The 18,884-nt window shown below is 40.7% G+C and overlaps 1 protein-coding gene across 1 annotated transcript in view; it reads right to left on the reverse strand.

The window, feature by feature from the left end:
* Positions 1-18,884, reverse strand: part of SEZ6 (seizure related 6 homolog) — an 864,418-nt gene that overhangs the window by 74,665 nt on the left and 770,869 nt on the right. Inside the window, exon 11 of the mRNA XM_089682996.1 lies at positions 16,605-16,799. Coding sequence (XP_089539122.1) covers positions 16,605-16,799 — 195 coding nt within the window. The remainder of the gene's footprint in view (positions 1-16,604; positions 16,800-18,884) is intronic.

An 18,884-nucleotide genomic window follows, 5' to 3' on the forward strand; every position in this document is an offset into this window, starting at 1 on the left:
CTTAATGGGGAGCGGGGGACAAAGCATAAAGCGGAACTTCCCCTTTTGGGTGGAGCTACGCTTTAAGTGAGTTTAACTTTCTTCACCAGGTAAGGAAAAATAAAGCGTGGCTTAGAGGTATGAGAGGGAGGAGGTCAAATATTTCCCAGAGTAAGGCTCCATGCACACTGGCATTTTTTTCAAGCTCCTAGAAGCTGTTATAAGCATTTTATTCTGCTCCTAGAAGCTTAATAGTGTTATCCTATGTGTCCATGCACACTATTTTAGGCTAGGAACATTTTTCAAGCTTCAGCATTTAGGAGAGTTTTTGGGAGCATTTTTCTGGCAGAGAAAAATGCTAAATGTTCTTAAATGCTGTTAAAACGCTCCTAACAGCTTTTTTAAAAAGCTTTTTTCCCCCTACATATACTGTAAAAACGCCAATAAAATACTTCTAAATGCTGCTAAAAGTCTACAAAAAATACTATTTCCAGCATTTTTTTATCCAGCATTTTTTCCAGTATTGTTTTAGCTTAAAAAAATGCCAGTGTGCATGGAGCCTTAAGCTTTAAATAAATTTGTACAAATATATATAATATGTACAAATCTAGTATGCATTCCCGTTGAATACAGTTTAATCATTTTTGAACAAAGACATAACTAGAATGTCCTCTTTTTATTTTCCTGGATTTCTGCTTTAAAAATGAAAGCCATTATCTGTCCTGTGGCCCCCCTGGAAGTCTTCCCAGTCTCCAAGGTACACTGCCTACCTATTGCCCTTTCCAATGTTATTACTTCACTCTCCTCTGTTCTTTATATAAAACAAATATCTAGGCTGTGAAAAAAATAATAGTTTAATATAATATATTCGCAGTGCCACTCAACTGCATGATTACCAAATAAAATATAAAAAAGCCAAATCTATCCAAATGTAGCTCAGGCACCATAATAAAACAGAAAATGTTTGAAAAGAAAAAAACATTAGTATATATGCATTAATGTAACATTTCTGGAGGTACATGCATTGAATAGTAATTGACTGAAAACTAACCATTCCAGCAACCCTGTTAAGATGATCTGATGACAAGAGAGTGATAATACTGAGACACTGAGGAGAGATGAAAGCAAAACACAGAGGAACTTCACAGTGATGAAAGGGGACATGCAGGTGAATCGAAGGGAAGGAAATCTACACTGAAGATAATTAAACCCTCTTTTAACTTCAACAGATACACTGATTTGGATCAATCAGCATCTCTAGATATTTGTATATAAGCATGCGCAGGGGTCTGTGGCTCAGCAGGCACAAGAGAATTCATACAATATGGTGCTGATTTGACTACCGCATGATGACAAGGTGACGATGTCTAGCAGATCTTAGAGGTTGTGTATTATACATCAGAAAGGTGTGCAGCACTACAAACACTGGATTACACACTGAGCCTGACATACTGCTAAAGGTGCACCTCTTAAAGCATAGGTTTACCATTTGTAAAAAATAATAAATATATATATTTTTGCAGGTAAAGGGGTCTGGCAGTTGTGTTTGCCCTAATTAACCTTTTCTGTACTGTGCAGGGAGATCTTCATTATCAGTTGTAACTAGATTTAAACACTGGGTTTTAACCACATGCCGCCCAGCCACTGTATAAATACGGCGGAAGGGCAGCACGGCTGGACAAAAGCACGTTTTAAAACGTGTGTTTTGTAAACAGGTAGGGGGCCCGCGAGGCACGCCGCTGCCCTACCTGTTCCGCCGATCACAGTCGCGGATGTCAGTCGCCGGGTCACAGCCGGTCGTTACTGGCTATGTCCCGGCGATCGGCGGCAATCGCTGACAGAGAGCACAGCTGCGGTAGCTGTGCTTTCTGTCTGTTCCCTGACAGCTCCAGGACACACTGATTGGGACAGAAGAGTTTCTCTCTCCCGATCAGCAGTGTTCCCTGCAGTACACATCCCCACCCCCTAGTAAAACACTCCCCTCACACAGTTAACCCTTTCCCTGAAAAATAAACTTAACCCCTTCCTCCCCAGTGCCATTAGTACAGTGTCAGTGTTTTTTTTTTTGCACTGATCACTGTATTGATGTCACTGGGGATGTCAGTGACCCCAAGTCAGTACCCTCCAATGTCAGAATGTCCGCCGCAGTACCGCCATATGTCGCTGGTCGCTGCCATAAGTCCCTGATCGCCGCCATAAGTCGCTGATCGCCGCCATTATTAGTATAAAAAAACCCTAAAAATCCCAGTATCTTTCCCGTCATTTGTAAACGCTATAACGTTCACGTAAACCAATTAATTTACACGTATTGGGTTTTTTTTTTTTTTTAGCAAAGACATGTCACAGAATGCATTTTGGCAGAAATTTATGACTAAATTTGATTTTTACATTTTTTTTTACTGGACATGTTTTATAGCAAAAAGTCCAAAATATTGTTTTTTGTCCTCAAAATTGTCAGCCTTTTTTTTATAGTGCAAAAAATAAAAACCGCACAGGCGATCAAATACCCCTGAAAGAAAGCTCAATTTGTGGGGAAGAAAAGGATGTAAATTTCATTTATGTACCGTATTGCATGACCGTGCAATTGTCCGTTAAACTAGCGCAGCGCTGTATAGCAAAAAAATGGCGTAAATTGCAGTATTTATACCATAGTTTGTAGACGCTATAACTGTCACACAAAGCAATCAATATACACTTATTGGGATTTTTTTTTACCAAAAACATGGAGCAGAATACATTTTGGCCTAAATGTATAACCAACTTTGAGTTTACTATATATTTTTTATAGCTGAAAGTAAAAAATATTGCTTTTCTTCAAAAATTTTGGCCTTTTCTGTTTATAGCGTGAAAAATAAAAGCACACAGGTGATCAAATACCACCAAAAGAAAGCTCTATTTGTGTAAAAAAAAGGACGTCAATTTCGTTTGGGTGCAGCATTGCATGACCGCGCAATTATCAGTTGAACTAGTGCAGCGCCGAGTAGCAAAAAGAGGCCTGGTCATTAAGGGGGGTAAATCCTCAGGATGTCAACTGGTTAACAAAGGGTTAAAGGTGTATTGCATTCTACTTTAACCACTTGTCCTCCAGAGGATTTACCCCCCTTCCATGACCAGGCCATTTTTTGAGTTATGGTACTGCGTTACTTTAACCTCCCTAGCGGTCTGATTATGTCCATATTTCTGTGCTCAAAGCGGTACATTTTTTTGCATGGAAATATGTTTTTTTTTTATTGTAGGCCTGTAATTCTTAGGAATAAGTCACTGAAATCTGTCCGAAACAAGAGTCTAGTAAACATCCCGGGTAGGATAAAACTTGAAACACGAAATCATAAATTATAATCATAAAAAATAATAATATAATAATAAATTCAATTCAATAATATAATCAAACCAAAAACACTGAAATTTGAAATATAGTGCCAAATTCACACATCACTGAGCAAAGTCGCAGAATCGTTTTCAGTGTCTGATGACGAATTTCCCCACGAATCATTATCACTCAATTCTGCAAGTGGTTCTGATTTACTATCGCTGTTCTCTAGCTGGTCTAAAACCGATTTTGACCTAAATTGACGCTTTTTAGATGCCATGGACTTTTCTAAGTTTCCAGGCAGAAAGGACAGTAAAAATGCAGGCAGGGCACAGGACAAAGCATTAGGGACAAAATGTATGTGAAATGGTTTGATACAGTAATGTTTTACTATGTGATTTTAGTAATGTTAGTGAATGTTACTTTTTGTCATATTCAAATTTCCCGTCGTTCCGTCCCCGTACATCCCGACGCTAGCAGGGGACGGAACCCAGATGACAGATGCCGGCATCCGCCGGATTACATTGCCAGGGACACTGCAGGAGGGACATTGCGGGAGCGCAGGACAAGGTATGTAAAGAACAGATCCCAGAGCAGCGCCGCATGGTATTCCCGAGTGTAGCTCGGGGTTACCGCTTGTGGTACTGAAACTTTACTCCGAGCTACACTCGGGAATACCGCCACGGAGGTTAACTGACAATTGCACGGTCATGCAACGCTGCACCCAAATTAAATTTACGTCCTTTTTTCCCCCATGAATTCAGCTTTCCTTCAGTGGTATTTGATTGCCTATGCGGTTTTTATTTTTTGCGCTATAAAAAAAAAAGACTGACAATTTTGAGAAAAAAACTATATTTTGGACCTTTTGCTATTAAACATGTCCAGTAAAAAAATTTAAAAAATCAAATTTTGTCATAAATTTACATCAAAATGTATTCTGCTACATGTCTTTGCAGAAAAAAAAATCCCAATACGTGTAAATTAATTGGTTTACGTGAAAGTTATAGCGTTTACAAATGGCGGTATATATACTGGAATTTTTTATTTTATTTTTACTAGTAATGACGGTGATCAGCAACTTATAGCGGGACTGCGATGGACATTCTGACACTGGGGGGAACTGACTTGGTGTCTCTGACATCCCCAGTGACACTAACATAGGGATCAGTGCTAATACAAAGCACTGACACTGTACTAATGGCACTGGGCAGGAAGGGGTTAACATGAGGGGCTATCAAAGGGTTAATTGTGTGCTGGGAGTGTTTTTCTAGGGGACTGTGTCAGTGTGCTTCACTGTAATCACACTGCTGTGGATGGCTGTGCTATGCACATTCCATTTAAGGGAAATAAAGTATCTAAATACAATTGTTTAAAAAAAAAAAAACGATTCATGTAAAATAAAACAAAGTATATACAGCACAGGGCAGAAAAAAGATGAACTTCAAAACCCATATATGCAATTCTGTAGAAAAGTCAAAGTTAGATTTGATATGCTCAAAAGTAATTTGATTTCCCATCTCACTGCTAAAATTGAATTTGAGGCAAAGAGCTAAATGATATCTGCTAAAAGAGTTGTAAATGTATTTAGCTAATCTTACAAACTCCTGCAAAGTATGAAAACTAAATCTGTGACTGTACTTTTGACCACTGCAGATAAGTGATCTAGTTTGGTCAATGGTCATTGACAAAACCCAGCCTGATCTTCGGACAATGAAGAAGCATCATACAAAGCTGATTAAGGCCGGCCATAGATGGTCCAAACTGTAAGGGACCGCCTGGCGGTACCACTAGCACTCCACTGAATAGGCGTCCCCAGCGCACGGAGTCTAAGTCCCAGGGTGCTTGTTCACCAGGGCCCCTGATGGTGGGGATGGACTTGGAGCCCCCCCGAGACCAGGTCGTGGCTACTGGGTGCGTCCGTCAGTGGTAGTGGTATGCGCCAAGGGCTCCCACGGGGAAGAGTCAGATATGAGGAGGTCAGCAGACCCCGCTGCACGGGATGGATGGATGGATGAGCAAGGTCAGACGGGCCGGGTCGGTAACAGAGAGGACGGCAAGGTACAAGGCAGCGGGCATAGAATAGTCGGGTCACACGCCAGGTCAGCAACAGCAGGTCAAATCCAATAGGGGGCATTCAGGAGAGAGGTCAGGCAAAGCAAGGGTCTGGGCAGGAGAAATACAGCAAGGTCAGGTACAATCCGGGTCAGCAACTTACAATACACAGGTTCACGGATACAGGATACAGGTAAGACCAGAAGGCACTGAATGACAGCTCAGGGTCGTTTAAATATCCCGCCCTGCGCTGCCATTGGTGCCCAGCGGGCGGCCGCGGCTTCTACTGCGCATGCGCGAACTCGAACGCCGCGGCCGGCCCGGACCCAGTGCTCGAGTCCCTGCACAGGGCGGCATACTGCGCCTGCGCCGGGACCATCGCGGCAGGGATCGAGGGGATCCCTGACACAAACCATGTATGGGCAGGCTGAATGTACCCAAGTTGATCCATCAACCTAGGTACAACCAGCCTGCTGGTTTTTACATGTGATTATCGCTAGTGGCTGTTATAGCCAGTAATAATAATCACTGTGTTCTCCTCCTGGGGACATCTTCCCCAGCCTCCATGGCAGGAAAACACAATGGCTTGGCAGGAAGGATTCCCCTGTCAACACTGTCTGTTTGCAGGAAAGACATTCTCCCCACCTATGGCCTGCCTAACTCATCGCTAAAAATAAAAAGCAATAAATGATATCAATCCATAGGGTAAGCTGAATGGTTAATCCCAGCAAAGCCAATATATAAAATGGTGACAGTCTGTTATACGTGATGGATACAAGAGATATAGGTGACTGTACGTTCCAGGTGACGAGGTGATAGAATGGTTAAAGTACGCACTCACCAGATGCGTATCTTTATATACGTATATAATCAATATCCAGAGGTCCCCCTCATGGCATGGGATGGATGGAATGGACTCTCCCCCTCTTGGTATTGGTCTGGTCTGGTTAGTGGACATCACTCCTGGGAATAACGCCTTGGAAGCCTCTCAGATACACAGCTTAGCTAACCAGACCGTTATTGGTCCATTATTAATGGTGCAGCTGATCCATCCCATCCCATGAGGAGGACCTCTGGATATTGATTATATGCGTCTGGTGAGTGCATACTTTAACCATTCTATCACCTCGTCACCTGGAACATACAGTCACCTATATCTCTTGTATCCATCACATATCACAGACTGTCACCATTGTATATATTGGCTTTACTGGGATTAGCCATTCAGCTTACCCTATGGATTGATATCATTTATTGGTTTTTATTTTTAGCCCTGCACTTTCTTTTACAGTATTTTATGAGGTTTTATTCTGGTTGCCTTTTCGTGCTCTTAGCTGCTATTATTATTAAGTGCTCACTGAGTATTTTGTTTTATTCTGCCTAACTCATCACTTGGCTCACTCTGCGTTCTCCTCTTGTCAGCAAGCTCCCAGGTTTAGATTTACAGCACTGGTTTACACTGATAGCCTTCCTCCAGTCCTATCCTATTTTGCACAGTATCAGAGAAAATGCAAATGCTAATGCAATGAACTTTTATTAAACGTAAAGGCATGTCAAAACGCTAATCAATGCATGTCATGATGTGTTCACATGTGTAATGATGCATTGACGTCTTCACGCACGTCTTAACTCATGCATTCACATGTGTTTTGAAATGTATCAATTGATTTTAATGGAAAACACATCAAGCAAAAACAAAAACGCATAAATACAACATTATACCAACATTTATGTTGTTTCAAGAAATGCATAACTGGATTAAATGGCAGTCTTGTACATCTGCCTGGAGTTTCTCTTTAAAGTGATAAAACGCTGCTGAAGCATTAAAGTTTTGACAGCAGCACAACATAAACTGAGACATTTGAACAAAGCAACAACATGGCATAACAAAATTCTTTTGTTTTAAAAGCAATCTAAAATACTTTTGTTGTGCTAGATTTTTCACCAAGGACACCCCCACCTCGTCTCCATAGTTACCAAATGCTTTGAAAGGTTTTTAGTGATGTCATTTGTGTGGAGGCGCTAATTATCAATCTCTTCCACCTATCTTCTCTCTTTTGTTCTTTTTACAAACTAATTATGATGTTGTCATTAGCCAAAGAGTTGGAACCGACAATAATTATCTAATAAGATAATGAATTTCACAAAGACCCGTTAAAAAGAAATGGAAAAATATTTTTTTTTTTTGCCCACAGGCAAATGTAGAATAGTTCACAATAACCGAACAGAGATTTTTGAGGAAGATAATTATAAGAATTTCTACATTTTATAAGGATTAGCTGGTTGTAAAAGATACACATTTGTTTTCCAAATTTTGTTTTAAACCTTGAAACCGTGATTGAAAATAATTCTATATTGTTGATTTAAAGTTAGAATAGGTTGTTTCTAGCACAACTAGGGGCCTTTATATTTACAGTGCAGAATGATGTGAAAAACAGGCCAAAAACAAGCAAAAAGTAAAACGGATAATGAGTTTAGCAGGCCATAGACCAGGGGTGGGCAAACTTTTTGACTTGAGGGCCGCAATGGGTTCATATATTGGACCCGGGGGCCGGACCAAGAGTAGATGAATGATGTGTATGTGTCATCCATAGTAAGTATAGTAATATTCCCCCATAGTAAGCATAGTAATTAATCCCCCATAGTAATTAATCCCCCATATAGTAATTCATCCCCCATATAGTAATTCATCCCCCATATAGTAATTCATCCCCCATAGTAATTCATCCCCCATATAGTAATTCGTCCCCCATATAGTAATTCGTCCCCCATATAGTAATTCGTCCCCCATAGTAATTCATCCCCCCTATAGTAATTCATCCCCCATAGTAATTCATCCCCATATAGTAATTCATCCCCCATAGTAATTCATCCCCCACATAGTAATTCATCCCCCACATAGTAATTCATCCCCCATATTAATTCATCCCCCATATTAATTCATCCCCCATATAGTAATTCATCCCCCATATAGTAAGTCCTCCATATAGTAATTCATTCCCCATATAGTAAGTCCTCCATATAGTAATTCATTCCCCATATAGTAAGTCCCCCATATAGTAATTCATTCCCCATATAGTAAGTCCTCCATATAGTAATTCATTCCCCATATAGTAAGTCCCCCATATAGTAATTCATTCCCCATATAGTAAGTCCTCCATATAGTAATTCATTCCCCATATAGTAAGTCCTCCATATAGTAATTCATTCCCCATATAGTAAGTCCCCCATATAGTAATTCATTCCCCATATAGTAAGTCCTCCATATAGTAATTAATTCCCCATATAGTAAGTCCCCCATATAGTAATTCATCCCCCATATAGTAAGTCCTCCATATAGTAATTCATTCCCCATATAGTAAGTCCTCCATATAGTAATTCATTCCCCATATAGTAAGTCCCCCATATAGTAATTCATTCCCCATATAGTAAGTCCCCCCTATAGTAATTCATCCCCCATATAGTAAGTCCCCCATATAGTAAGTCCCCCCCCTGTGTCAATTCACTTACCTTTGGTCCGCGCGTTCCTCTCGTATTCCCGCGCCGTTCTGGTCTTCAGGGAGGACTGTGAGAGGAGTTCGTCACGCTGCCCCGCCTACATCCTGGCTGCCCCGCCTACATCCTGACAGCTGCAGAGTCCTGACGTCCGAGAGGAGGGAGGGGGGCGGCCATCCGAGAGGGGGGGCGGCCATCCGAGAGGAGAGGAGGGGAGAGGAGGGAGGGGAGCGGGCGCCCGGCACACAGGAGAGCCGCATCTAAATTTGTAAAGAGCCGCGGCTTGCCGACCACTGGCCTTGCGGGAGCCTAGCTCCGCGGGCCGGATTAAAAGGTCCGCCGGGCCGTATACGGCCCGCGGGCCGTAGTTTGCCCATTGCTGCCATAGACGGTTCAAATCTCGGCCGGTCCAGAAGGAACCAGGCAAGATTTAAAAAATGTATGGGCAGACTGAATGTACCCAAGTTAATCAATCGATTGATCAACTTGGGTACAACCAACCTGCCGGATTTTACATGTGATTATCGCTAGCGGCTTTTACAGCCACTAGCAATATTCCCTGTGTTCTCCCGGTAGGGACGGCTTTCCCCACACTCCCACTGAGAGAACACAATGAGAGGGATTCCCCTGTCAACACTATCTGTGTTGATGGGGGAAATGAGGTTGCAGGAAAGAAATTCGTACCATCTATGGCTTTCCTAAGTTGTTAAGGCAAGCCAGGAGAATCCATATGGCTTTAGATGTATGGGAACCAAACGACTGGGGTAGGGAAGTGAATAATTACAGAAAAAATAAAAAAAAGGATTCTCTCCATTATTGAACCTGATATCAAAATGGGAAAGTCGATATATTGTGGCTGATTTATTGAAGGCAAATAGGCTGGAAGTTTCCCTAGAGTTTAGTGAATGAGGTTAAGCTCTGCTGACTTTTGTCATCCAGTCATGTGCAGGCAAAAACTGACTTTTTTAATTCTCCTTGTATGTGATAGGGTATTCTTTTCAAAGTGAAATGTCACCTCATTCACTAAGTGTTGGGAGAAATTCCCTTGCAAAATGCAACTTCTCTTACAAAGTGAACAGCCTATTTGCCCTTAGTAATTAAACCCCACTGTATATGATGATATTCAAGTAACAATTAGTATCTGTGTTTTTTAATCAGTAAAATATTTATTACTTTGTTTCAGCTATTCCATTTCATTATCCATTTGTGAAGAAAATCCAAACTACTGATATCTTTAAAAACGTTGTTAGGTACTACCTAATAGGATTGGTAATGATGATTTTGACAACCTGGTGAAAGGGATATGGGGGTAAGTTGGGCAATACTTTGGGGGTAGGTTCTAGGCAAAAGGGTAGGAACCCCTGATTTACAGACATTAGAAAATCTTCGGATGATCAAGCTGTTGATGGTCAAATGAGAATAATGATATGTCTATAGGGATTTCTAAGTCTGAATGGGGCAAGAAGCAATTAGCCAAGATGACATTTCTTGGCTGATCATCCTTGCCTGCCACAATCTGGCACCTGCAGTCTTTCCCTCCGTTTTCTAAAGGCACAAACATGCAAATGTGTCCAGTGAGGACTTTGATGTTTGGATTTTTCACATAGCAGTTGAGCCCAGGATTTTTTTGGTTGATAGTCCCCTGTGTGTCTCTGATGCTCCTGCAAGTAATATATCAAGGACATCTGCTGCATAACCACCATTTTATATAGAGGCAATGTGGGGTGCATGGTGGATATCTGAGATTCCAGCAGGGGAATCTGGAAATTACACAGAGCACTTAACTGTTCTAATGGTACATAAGGTCTGTTGGCAGTGGGTGTCATGCGTCGGAAGCCAACGATAAAGGCCAGGGCTCATCTCTGCATTGATCAACTTAATATTACAAGGAGAAGAAGTGATGTTAAAGTGTATCTAAAGCCCGCACTTTGTTTTCATTTGTAATAGAGTAAAGGAGTTTAAAATGCCTATCACATTTTTTTTCTGCTGTGTCCTGAGAGTTTTTCCTTCACTTCCCCGATGTACCATTAAAAAGGTAAGTACTCTGTATAATATATAATAATCACATAAAATGTAATAGTGTATTTTCAAGGTACAAGGAAATTCATCTCTTCCTCATAGATTGTGGTTTCGGAACAAGTGTCCCCTTTGAAAAAGGTTCCCGCTATTGCTCTTATAGTGACAAATCAAAATGTTAGACTTTTTCCTTATCTATTGAAAAAAAAACAGCTTTAGATAAAAATGGCTTTAGATACACATTAAGAACTCTTTCATACATCACACTGCAGACATGTATCCTGGCACACCTGAATTCTTGTAAGTTCTACCTGCACAATGCAGTAGTGTATTCCTGGGAGATTTGCAAACCGGAGTTATCTGAGGTGGCAGTATGGTGGGTAAGGCAGGTGGAAGGAAAGAAAATTGCCTGCTTCCGCTGTCAACACTGACTATGTTGATGGGGGAAGCCTACCCCACCCTCACCTAACAGCTGATCTCCTCCACTCCTCCTAGCACTCCATCCCCCACAGCCACTTCCTCCTGTACCACTATCCCCTCCCTCCTAGATTGTAAGCTCAAAAGAGCAGGGCCCTCGAACCTCTCATATATTGTTTTGTTACTGTATTGCCTCATGTACTGTCCCCCACTATATTATACAGTGCTGAGCAAACTTTTTGGTGCTATATAAACACTGTATAATAATAATGGGGGAATCCCTCCCGCACTGCTATTGTGTTAGCCAGCAGGGAGCCTTCCCTGCCAGCAGAACAAATGATTAAAAAAGAGAAATATAGGTTACTGAAAAAAAAAATGAATTTAAAAGGAATTTATTTTTTTTATTTCGGTTATACTAATGAATTTTTTATATTTGTTTACATCTAATGATTTTAGATTAGGAGTTGGAAGATATTGGCTCAGTTCTTAATCTTGTTTAGGTAAGAGGCCCACTTTAAAGAAGAACTCTGGGATAGGCAAAAAAATCACTCATTAGTAGAAGGTGTATTGGCAGTGATTACATCATATCCTCTCCTTTCTTTCTGCTGTAAAAAGAAACTACAGTTCCCATCAACCCACAGGTGATTCTAGTGAATGTGGGTGGGTGCACTAGGCCTGTACATGTTGGATGTGTCTACAAGTGGTGCTGAATTACATCACTGAAAGTGGAGCTGAATTACATCACTGCAAATGGGGCTGAATTACATCACCGCTTCCTGGAGAAAGAACTACAGGAGGGATGTGCCAAGACCAGTGGCTTGGGGAATAGTAGGCATAGCAGCTACCTGTCTTACAAACAGGAAACCAATGAGAATTAACAATTTGATTTGAAAAGGAATAGGCTACTTCAGAGCAACTACTGAGAGAACCAGAAGATGGATGACCTATTCTGTGAAGGTAGGAAGTCAGCAACAAGGACATGTAAAGAAGTATTTGCCCAGAATTCTACTTTAAACTTAGGAGAACACACAAGATAATGTGTCATTTTTAACTTACAATGCATGAGGTAAATAATATACAGCCCTGGCCAAAAGTGCTGAGAATGACACAAATATTAATTTTCACAAAGTCTGCTGTTTCAGTAGTTTTAGATCTTTTTGTCATATGTTACTATGGTACACTGAAGTATAATTGCAAGCATTTCATAAGTGTGAAAAGCTTTTATTGACAATTACATTAGGTTTATGCAGAGTCCATATTTGAAGTGTTGACCCTTCTTTTTCAAGACCTCTGCAATTCACCCTGGCATGCTGTCAATCAACTTCTGAGCCACATCCTGACTGATAGCATTCCGTTCTTGCATAATCAATGCTTGGAGTTTGTCAGAATTTGTGGGGTTTTTTTGTTCACACCCTCTTCAGGATTGACCACAAGTTCTCAATGGGATTAATGTCTAGGGAGTTTCCTAACCAACCAAAATTTTGATGTTTTTTCCCCAAGCTACTTAGTTATCACTTTTGCCTTATGGCAAAGTGCTCCATTATGCTGGAAAAGGCATTGTTCATCATCAAACTGTTCTTGGATGGGTGGGAGGTTGGGAGAAGTTGCTCTCGGAGGTTGTTTTTGTACCATACTTTATTCATTGCTGTGTTCTTGTGAGTGAGCCCACTCCCTTGGCTGAGAAGCAATCCTACACATGAATGGTCTCAGGATGCTTTACTGTTGGCCTGACACAGAACTAATGGTAGTGCTCACCTTATCTTCTCTGAACAAGGTTTTTTAGGATGCCCCAAACAATTGGAAAGGGGATTCATAAGGGAAAATGAAAACGTCAGCAGTACAATCCCTGTACATTTTGCAGAATATCAGTCTGTCCCTGATGTTTTTCCTGGAGAAAAGTGTCTTCTTTGCTGTCCTTTGTGGCACCAGGCCATCTTCCAAAAGTCTGCACTCACACCTGCCTGCTGCCATTCCTGAACAAGCTCTGCACTGGTGATGCCCTGATCCCGCAGCCGAATTAACTTTAGGAGATGATCCTGGCACTCGCTGGACTTTCTTGGGTTCACTGAAGCCTTCTTCACAACAATTGAACCTCTCTCCTTGAAGTTCTGGATGATCCGACAATTGGTTGATTTAGGTGCAATCTTGGTAGCAGCAATATCCTTGAATCCCTTTTTTGTGCAAAGCAATGATGACTGCGTGTGTTTCATTCCTGTTAAATTAATATTTGTGTCTTTTTCAAAACTTTTGGCTAGGGCTGTAAAACTGCAAAACAGGATGGATAATTTAATCTGCTAAAATAGTGTTATGATCTTCGTCTAACCTCCATAAGTGGTTTGATAATGAAAAAACTGTTGTAATTTTAGCTCCACCAGACCAGAGACCAACAGCACTTTGATGCAATTTTCTGCTACAGAAATGAATCAGTAAGCCAGAGCTGTTGAGTGGGGAGGAGTAAGGAGTATAGCAGAGGGTTAGGTGGGTGGAAAGCATATTTTCACTTAGATGAGACCAATTAAAGCTCTCAGGCAGCCTAATTAGCCGGTAGATTTCTCTTTCATCCTAACTTCATTCAGGCCTTTTTCATCTACAGATGTGTTCATTAAAGATGATTTTAACTCTTCCTACTGTTTCACGATTGTCATACAAAGTATGTAATTTCTCAGCAAAGAATGTAAACTTGACCTTCCATTTGTCCTGGTGGATACAGAGCACTGGAAGCCATTGTAGCTTATGAAATGGTTTAGAAGCTTACATTGACTGCCACTTTCCCGTAGTAGGTGGCTCCCTATTAGTAATCATGTTAAACTGGATTTAAATCAAAATATGTTTTCAATCAGTATCAATTCATAGCTGTATAATTGCCTCAGTCAGGTGCTGTGACAGGAGGAAATGAATCACACTGACTAAGATATCAATCCATCAGTCTTTCGCACTTTCACTGCATGCCTAAATAGATCTGCAAAAAGCCTCAGCTAAAGATTGCAGACACCAAGCTCAAAGGGGATGGTTTACTAAAAGAGCAGGCACAATTTACGTAACAGTGAATATTCATAAATTAAGTGAACTTGTGTTCACTTTGAATACCAAATCATGTGCAATGAAAATGAAAGCAAAAAAAAAAGGTTTTTGCTAGCACATAATTGTTTGATTGAAGTGAACTTTAATCACAATGCTCAGTGAGTATTGGAGTAGACAGTCTCAATCCATTTAACCAAAGTTAGCCATACACTGATCAAAAATCGGCAGCAGGGACTTGCCAAATTTTGATCAGTGTGTGGTCCTCTATTTTTGACAGAAGAAAATTGTTTGATTCACTTTTGGTGAAGGGACATGCCAGAAAATATAACTCAATCATTGGCAGCAGTCAATCGGCTGCAGCTGCTGATCACTGTAATCTGACAGCTGCCGGAATTGCTGTCAGAATAAAATGTCCCGGCAGGGTGAATTTCTCCATCCACCTTGCTTGTGTGGGTGGAGGAATGTTAGTTTCTTTTTTTATTCAGTCGTAGCCTCTTTGAAAGTAGTGGAAAGAGAAAAGGAGAAAGACTAGCATTTTAACATTTTCAACATGATGCCCACATCAAATGAAATATCTAAAACTCTCTTTGGCCTCGTTCACAGGAGTGACCAAGGGGTAGTAAAACGAGGCAGTTGAGCCTCATGCAGTGGCTGCAAAGCTGTGACTTGTGGAAAAAAGTAAATAGCATGTTGCATTCAGCAGGCATATTCGCCAAGGAACGAAACCAATGCAAGTCTATGGGATCTCACAGTAACCATCCTGCAACTGCCTCGAAACTGTGTGCAATACATGTGATTGCAGCACCGCAGTGTGGCATTTACAGAGTTCAATCAGGTGGTGAGGACCCTGCATAATACTTCCTCACTGCCTCTTAAATGCCTTTTAAAAGTGTTCAGAACACAGGTTGATGTTCAGGGGGCATGGTGCATTTCAACAAACCCATAAACACAACCTTTTGTGCAACCATATCGCAAACATACTTTTTATAAAACTAACTGAATGGGAGCAAAATCAATGTACAGTGCATTTGAGATTCACATTTTCTGCCCTGGCAATACAGCTGATTTGCAGCCATTGCAACAATGTTATATTTTTTATTCCTGATGCCCAAATATACTGTGCCTATTGCTTTTGAATTCTAAGGATTTATACTTGAAATTTTTTGCTGTTTCTCACATTGACATCCAATGCATGGTAGCAGGGAAATGTCTGTGGACACTGTTTTCTGAAGTTCCTGGGTAAGGACAGTTCAGTCACCAACACAACCCCCTCCATTATCCACAAAAATATTACATTAGCACATAATGTACAGGACATTATTGAATTGGCAGAGCATGTTTCCTCCCATCCCAAGAACAGTGCCTCCATCACCATTTAGCACATAGATAATATGGCAATACTTAACAATTGAACTGAAATTGCAGCCAATAAAAGTGTAATTCATGCAAGAATTACATTTCTACTAAAATACTGGTCTAGTTGCATTGCATGACCATTGCATTACATTTTTTGGATAGCTGCAGTTCAGCTCTAAATATCCAATTGTTAATGATCGTATACAATATAGGTTCCAATAGTCTTCTTGCTCCCTACTGTCAGAGATATATAACTGTCTTATATGCCTTGCTAATTAGTCGCTTTTGGCTTTAATAATGCAATTTTTTAATGTCAAGGACCTAACTACAGTGTCAGAAAATATAATGGTCTACTTCATACTAATATTAGTGCTCAAACTATGGAAAGCAAATATCCTCAAAGCAATTATGGTGCCAAGGTACCACTAGTGATTTGAGTATTATGGGAGGTCTGTGTTGAGGTGCAGGAAGGCATCTGTCACCTGAGCCAGTACTAATAAGATACTATATATTGGCCCTGGGTATGGTGTATGGTGTCTGGATTTTAGGGCAGTTTCTATGCCCGTTCACAATTATGCATTGCAACAATGCACATTAAAATACACATTTTAATGCATGCTACCACAATATATGTCAACTCATCTGTCCTACTGTGATGAATGGCACCTCAACTCACTGTACAGTGGAGGCTAATGTACTACCTTCTTCAGCGCACACGAATGCAGGTATCATACATATTGGTGTAGAAGAAAAAAAGGTTCATGTTCATTAATTAGTTCAGTGAGGTACAATGGCCGCTCTTCACAATGAATGGGTTGGCTTAACACAAATCTCATCCGTTAAGCACCACAACAGTCTGTATAAATGTAAATGAGTCCTTAGCATTAACCTGCTGGCTCATGAAGACATACTGACGGTGTGTTCAGGCAGTAATCTATTTATTAGTGTTACCTCTTACCCCTTTCACATGAGGGCAGATCCCCACTCCAAGTGAGGTCCCATTGACACATGAGAAGCTCTGCTCCCACAACCTCGTATCCTGGATAGCACTGGTAGGTCACGACTGTGCCATGGACAAGCTCAGACTGAGATGTTGTTTTCCAGCCATTAGGAATTTCTGGTAATTCTGGACAGGTATCGTTTCTTGGTACCTCTAGGAAGAAAACATAATTAAGCATTATTATTTTTATGTTGTTTTGTATTTAGTCCTTAAACTAGGTTAAAAATAGCATGCATTTTTAAGAGCTAGAAAAACCTTACAAAGTGGAAATGGTCAAAATGTGTTTTAGTATAACTAATCTGATATCAATCCCTCTATTTAACCATTAAAAACTGTAAAACTAGATGTAAACCCTAACTGAATTACATTAGAGCTTTGTGTATAAAAAAAATCTGACTTAAAAAAAATATATTGTTTTTGCCTTTTTTGCTAACTCAGTGCTGATCTCCTGTAGCCACTTCCTGTCTACATGCACTTGTTCCAGTAATAGCTGCATGACCAATTTGCATGGCATATCTCAGGAGATGTTTCTTGACGGTGAATGGTGACAGTGATGGAACATGCTTGGACAATGTGCATGACTTGGAGAATCTATTGCGGGAAAGTGTGATAAGGCAACAATTCAAGAGCACAAATGGAAGATAGGGACAGAGCATTGCCACCCTCTAAAAGGAAGTTCTTACACAAGGACCTTCATGACAGGTTCACCAGGTATTATTTTAAAGGATATTTAAGAAAAAATAATAAATGCCTATTTTTTTGCAAAAAAAAAAGTGCATTTGTTAGTTTTTTCTGTAGGAACTTGGAAAGCTATGATCACTGGATAAGGGGTACAATATCAGCCTTCTGCAGATAAGCCCTGCAGCTTTCAGCCTGTACCTCCATACGGACTGTCAGTTACAAAGCTGCAGGGCTTGTGAATGAACTACAAGGGCGCTCATCAGCACCCTCGCAGTTCATTCAGAACTACAAGCCATCTGCTGATGAAAGTTGTAGTCTATCCATTCACAGGAAACTGTGAATGAATGATGCAACCATGTGGCAGAGTCCCGCACGGTCACTCTGTTTTTGAATTGTGACAGTAGGTGTGGCGAGAGGAACCCCTGTCCGCTGTTACTCTAAGGCGGGCATTGGGGGGATAGGCTACAGAAGCAATTTATCCTTGGATTTAAAATGATTGAAAATGACTCTTGAAATGTCATAACCAAGTTTTAGCTTTTGTGAGATTTGATTTAGGCTTTCCAGGGTAAACTACAATTATGACTCTTCATCCATCCCTATTCGCACAGGGCTAGTAGCACTGATATCGGATTGTATCTGCATCTGTCACCTGCAGGTTCACACACATTTTATTTATGGACAGCTTATAAGATTATAATTTAGAAAAAATAATGGCGCTTATTGTGAACAGGATTACTTCCATCTTCTGCTACTCCTCCTAAAGGGAAACTATAGTTTTTTCTATTTTTAAGATATACTGTACATGTGCAAGAGTTCAGCTTATTGTGAACAGTCTTATCAATGTGTACTAATGTTTTAAAAGGCTTATCTGTATGCATAGTGTGTACACAGGGCTGCCATGATTGTACCTTGCTGTCCCTCATATCTCATTGCAAGTCTCTGAAACCGGGTCTGTTTGTCTGAAGTCAATAGACTTCCTGCAGTCTTTACTGTCAGGAAACAACCATAATTCTTCACAAACCTCGACCCATGTTATTTTCTGCTGGGCACCAGTGTTATTACTCATGGCGAGAAAGAAGTACATTTTTAAATCAAAATATTAACCTCCTTTTGATAGATTAAAGTGATTGTAAAGCTTTGGTTTTATTTTATTAAAATAACAAGTATGTTATACTTACCTCCTATGTGCAATGGTCTAGCACAGAGCAGTCCTCCTCTTCTTGGGTCCTCCGCCAGCACTCCTGGTACCACTCCCCTGCCACTTGCCCCCATAGAAAGCCGCTTGCTATGGGGGAACTCGTGCATGCTTGCTCCCAAGTCCTGCTCTGTGTGTCTATAGGACCCTTGTCAGTGGCTCCTGCTTCTGTATCTGAAACAAGGAAGAGCAAGAGAGCTGAGAGAGCCTCAGCTCTCATGCATATCACTGGATTGAGATCAGGCTCAGGTATAAATTTAGGGGGTTGAAATACTGAACACAAATACTCCTGGGCTTGGGGGTGAACTCGGTGTAATTACAGATCCGTGTGGAAGATCTTGGATGTTACATTCTTTGCTGCC

This window comes from Staurois parvus, unplaced genomic scaffold (genome assembly GCF_062004578.1).
Source record: "Staurois parvus isolate SC_StPar_1 unplaced genomic scaffold, SC_StPar_1.0 ptg000299l, whole genome shotgun sequence".
NCBI classification, from domain to species: Eukaryota; Metazoa; Chordata; class Amphibia; order Anura; family Ranidae; genus Staurois; species Staurois parvus.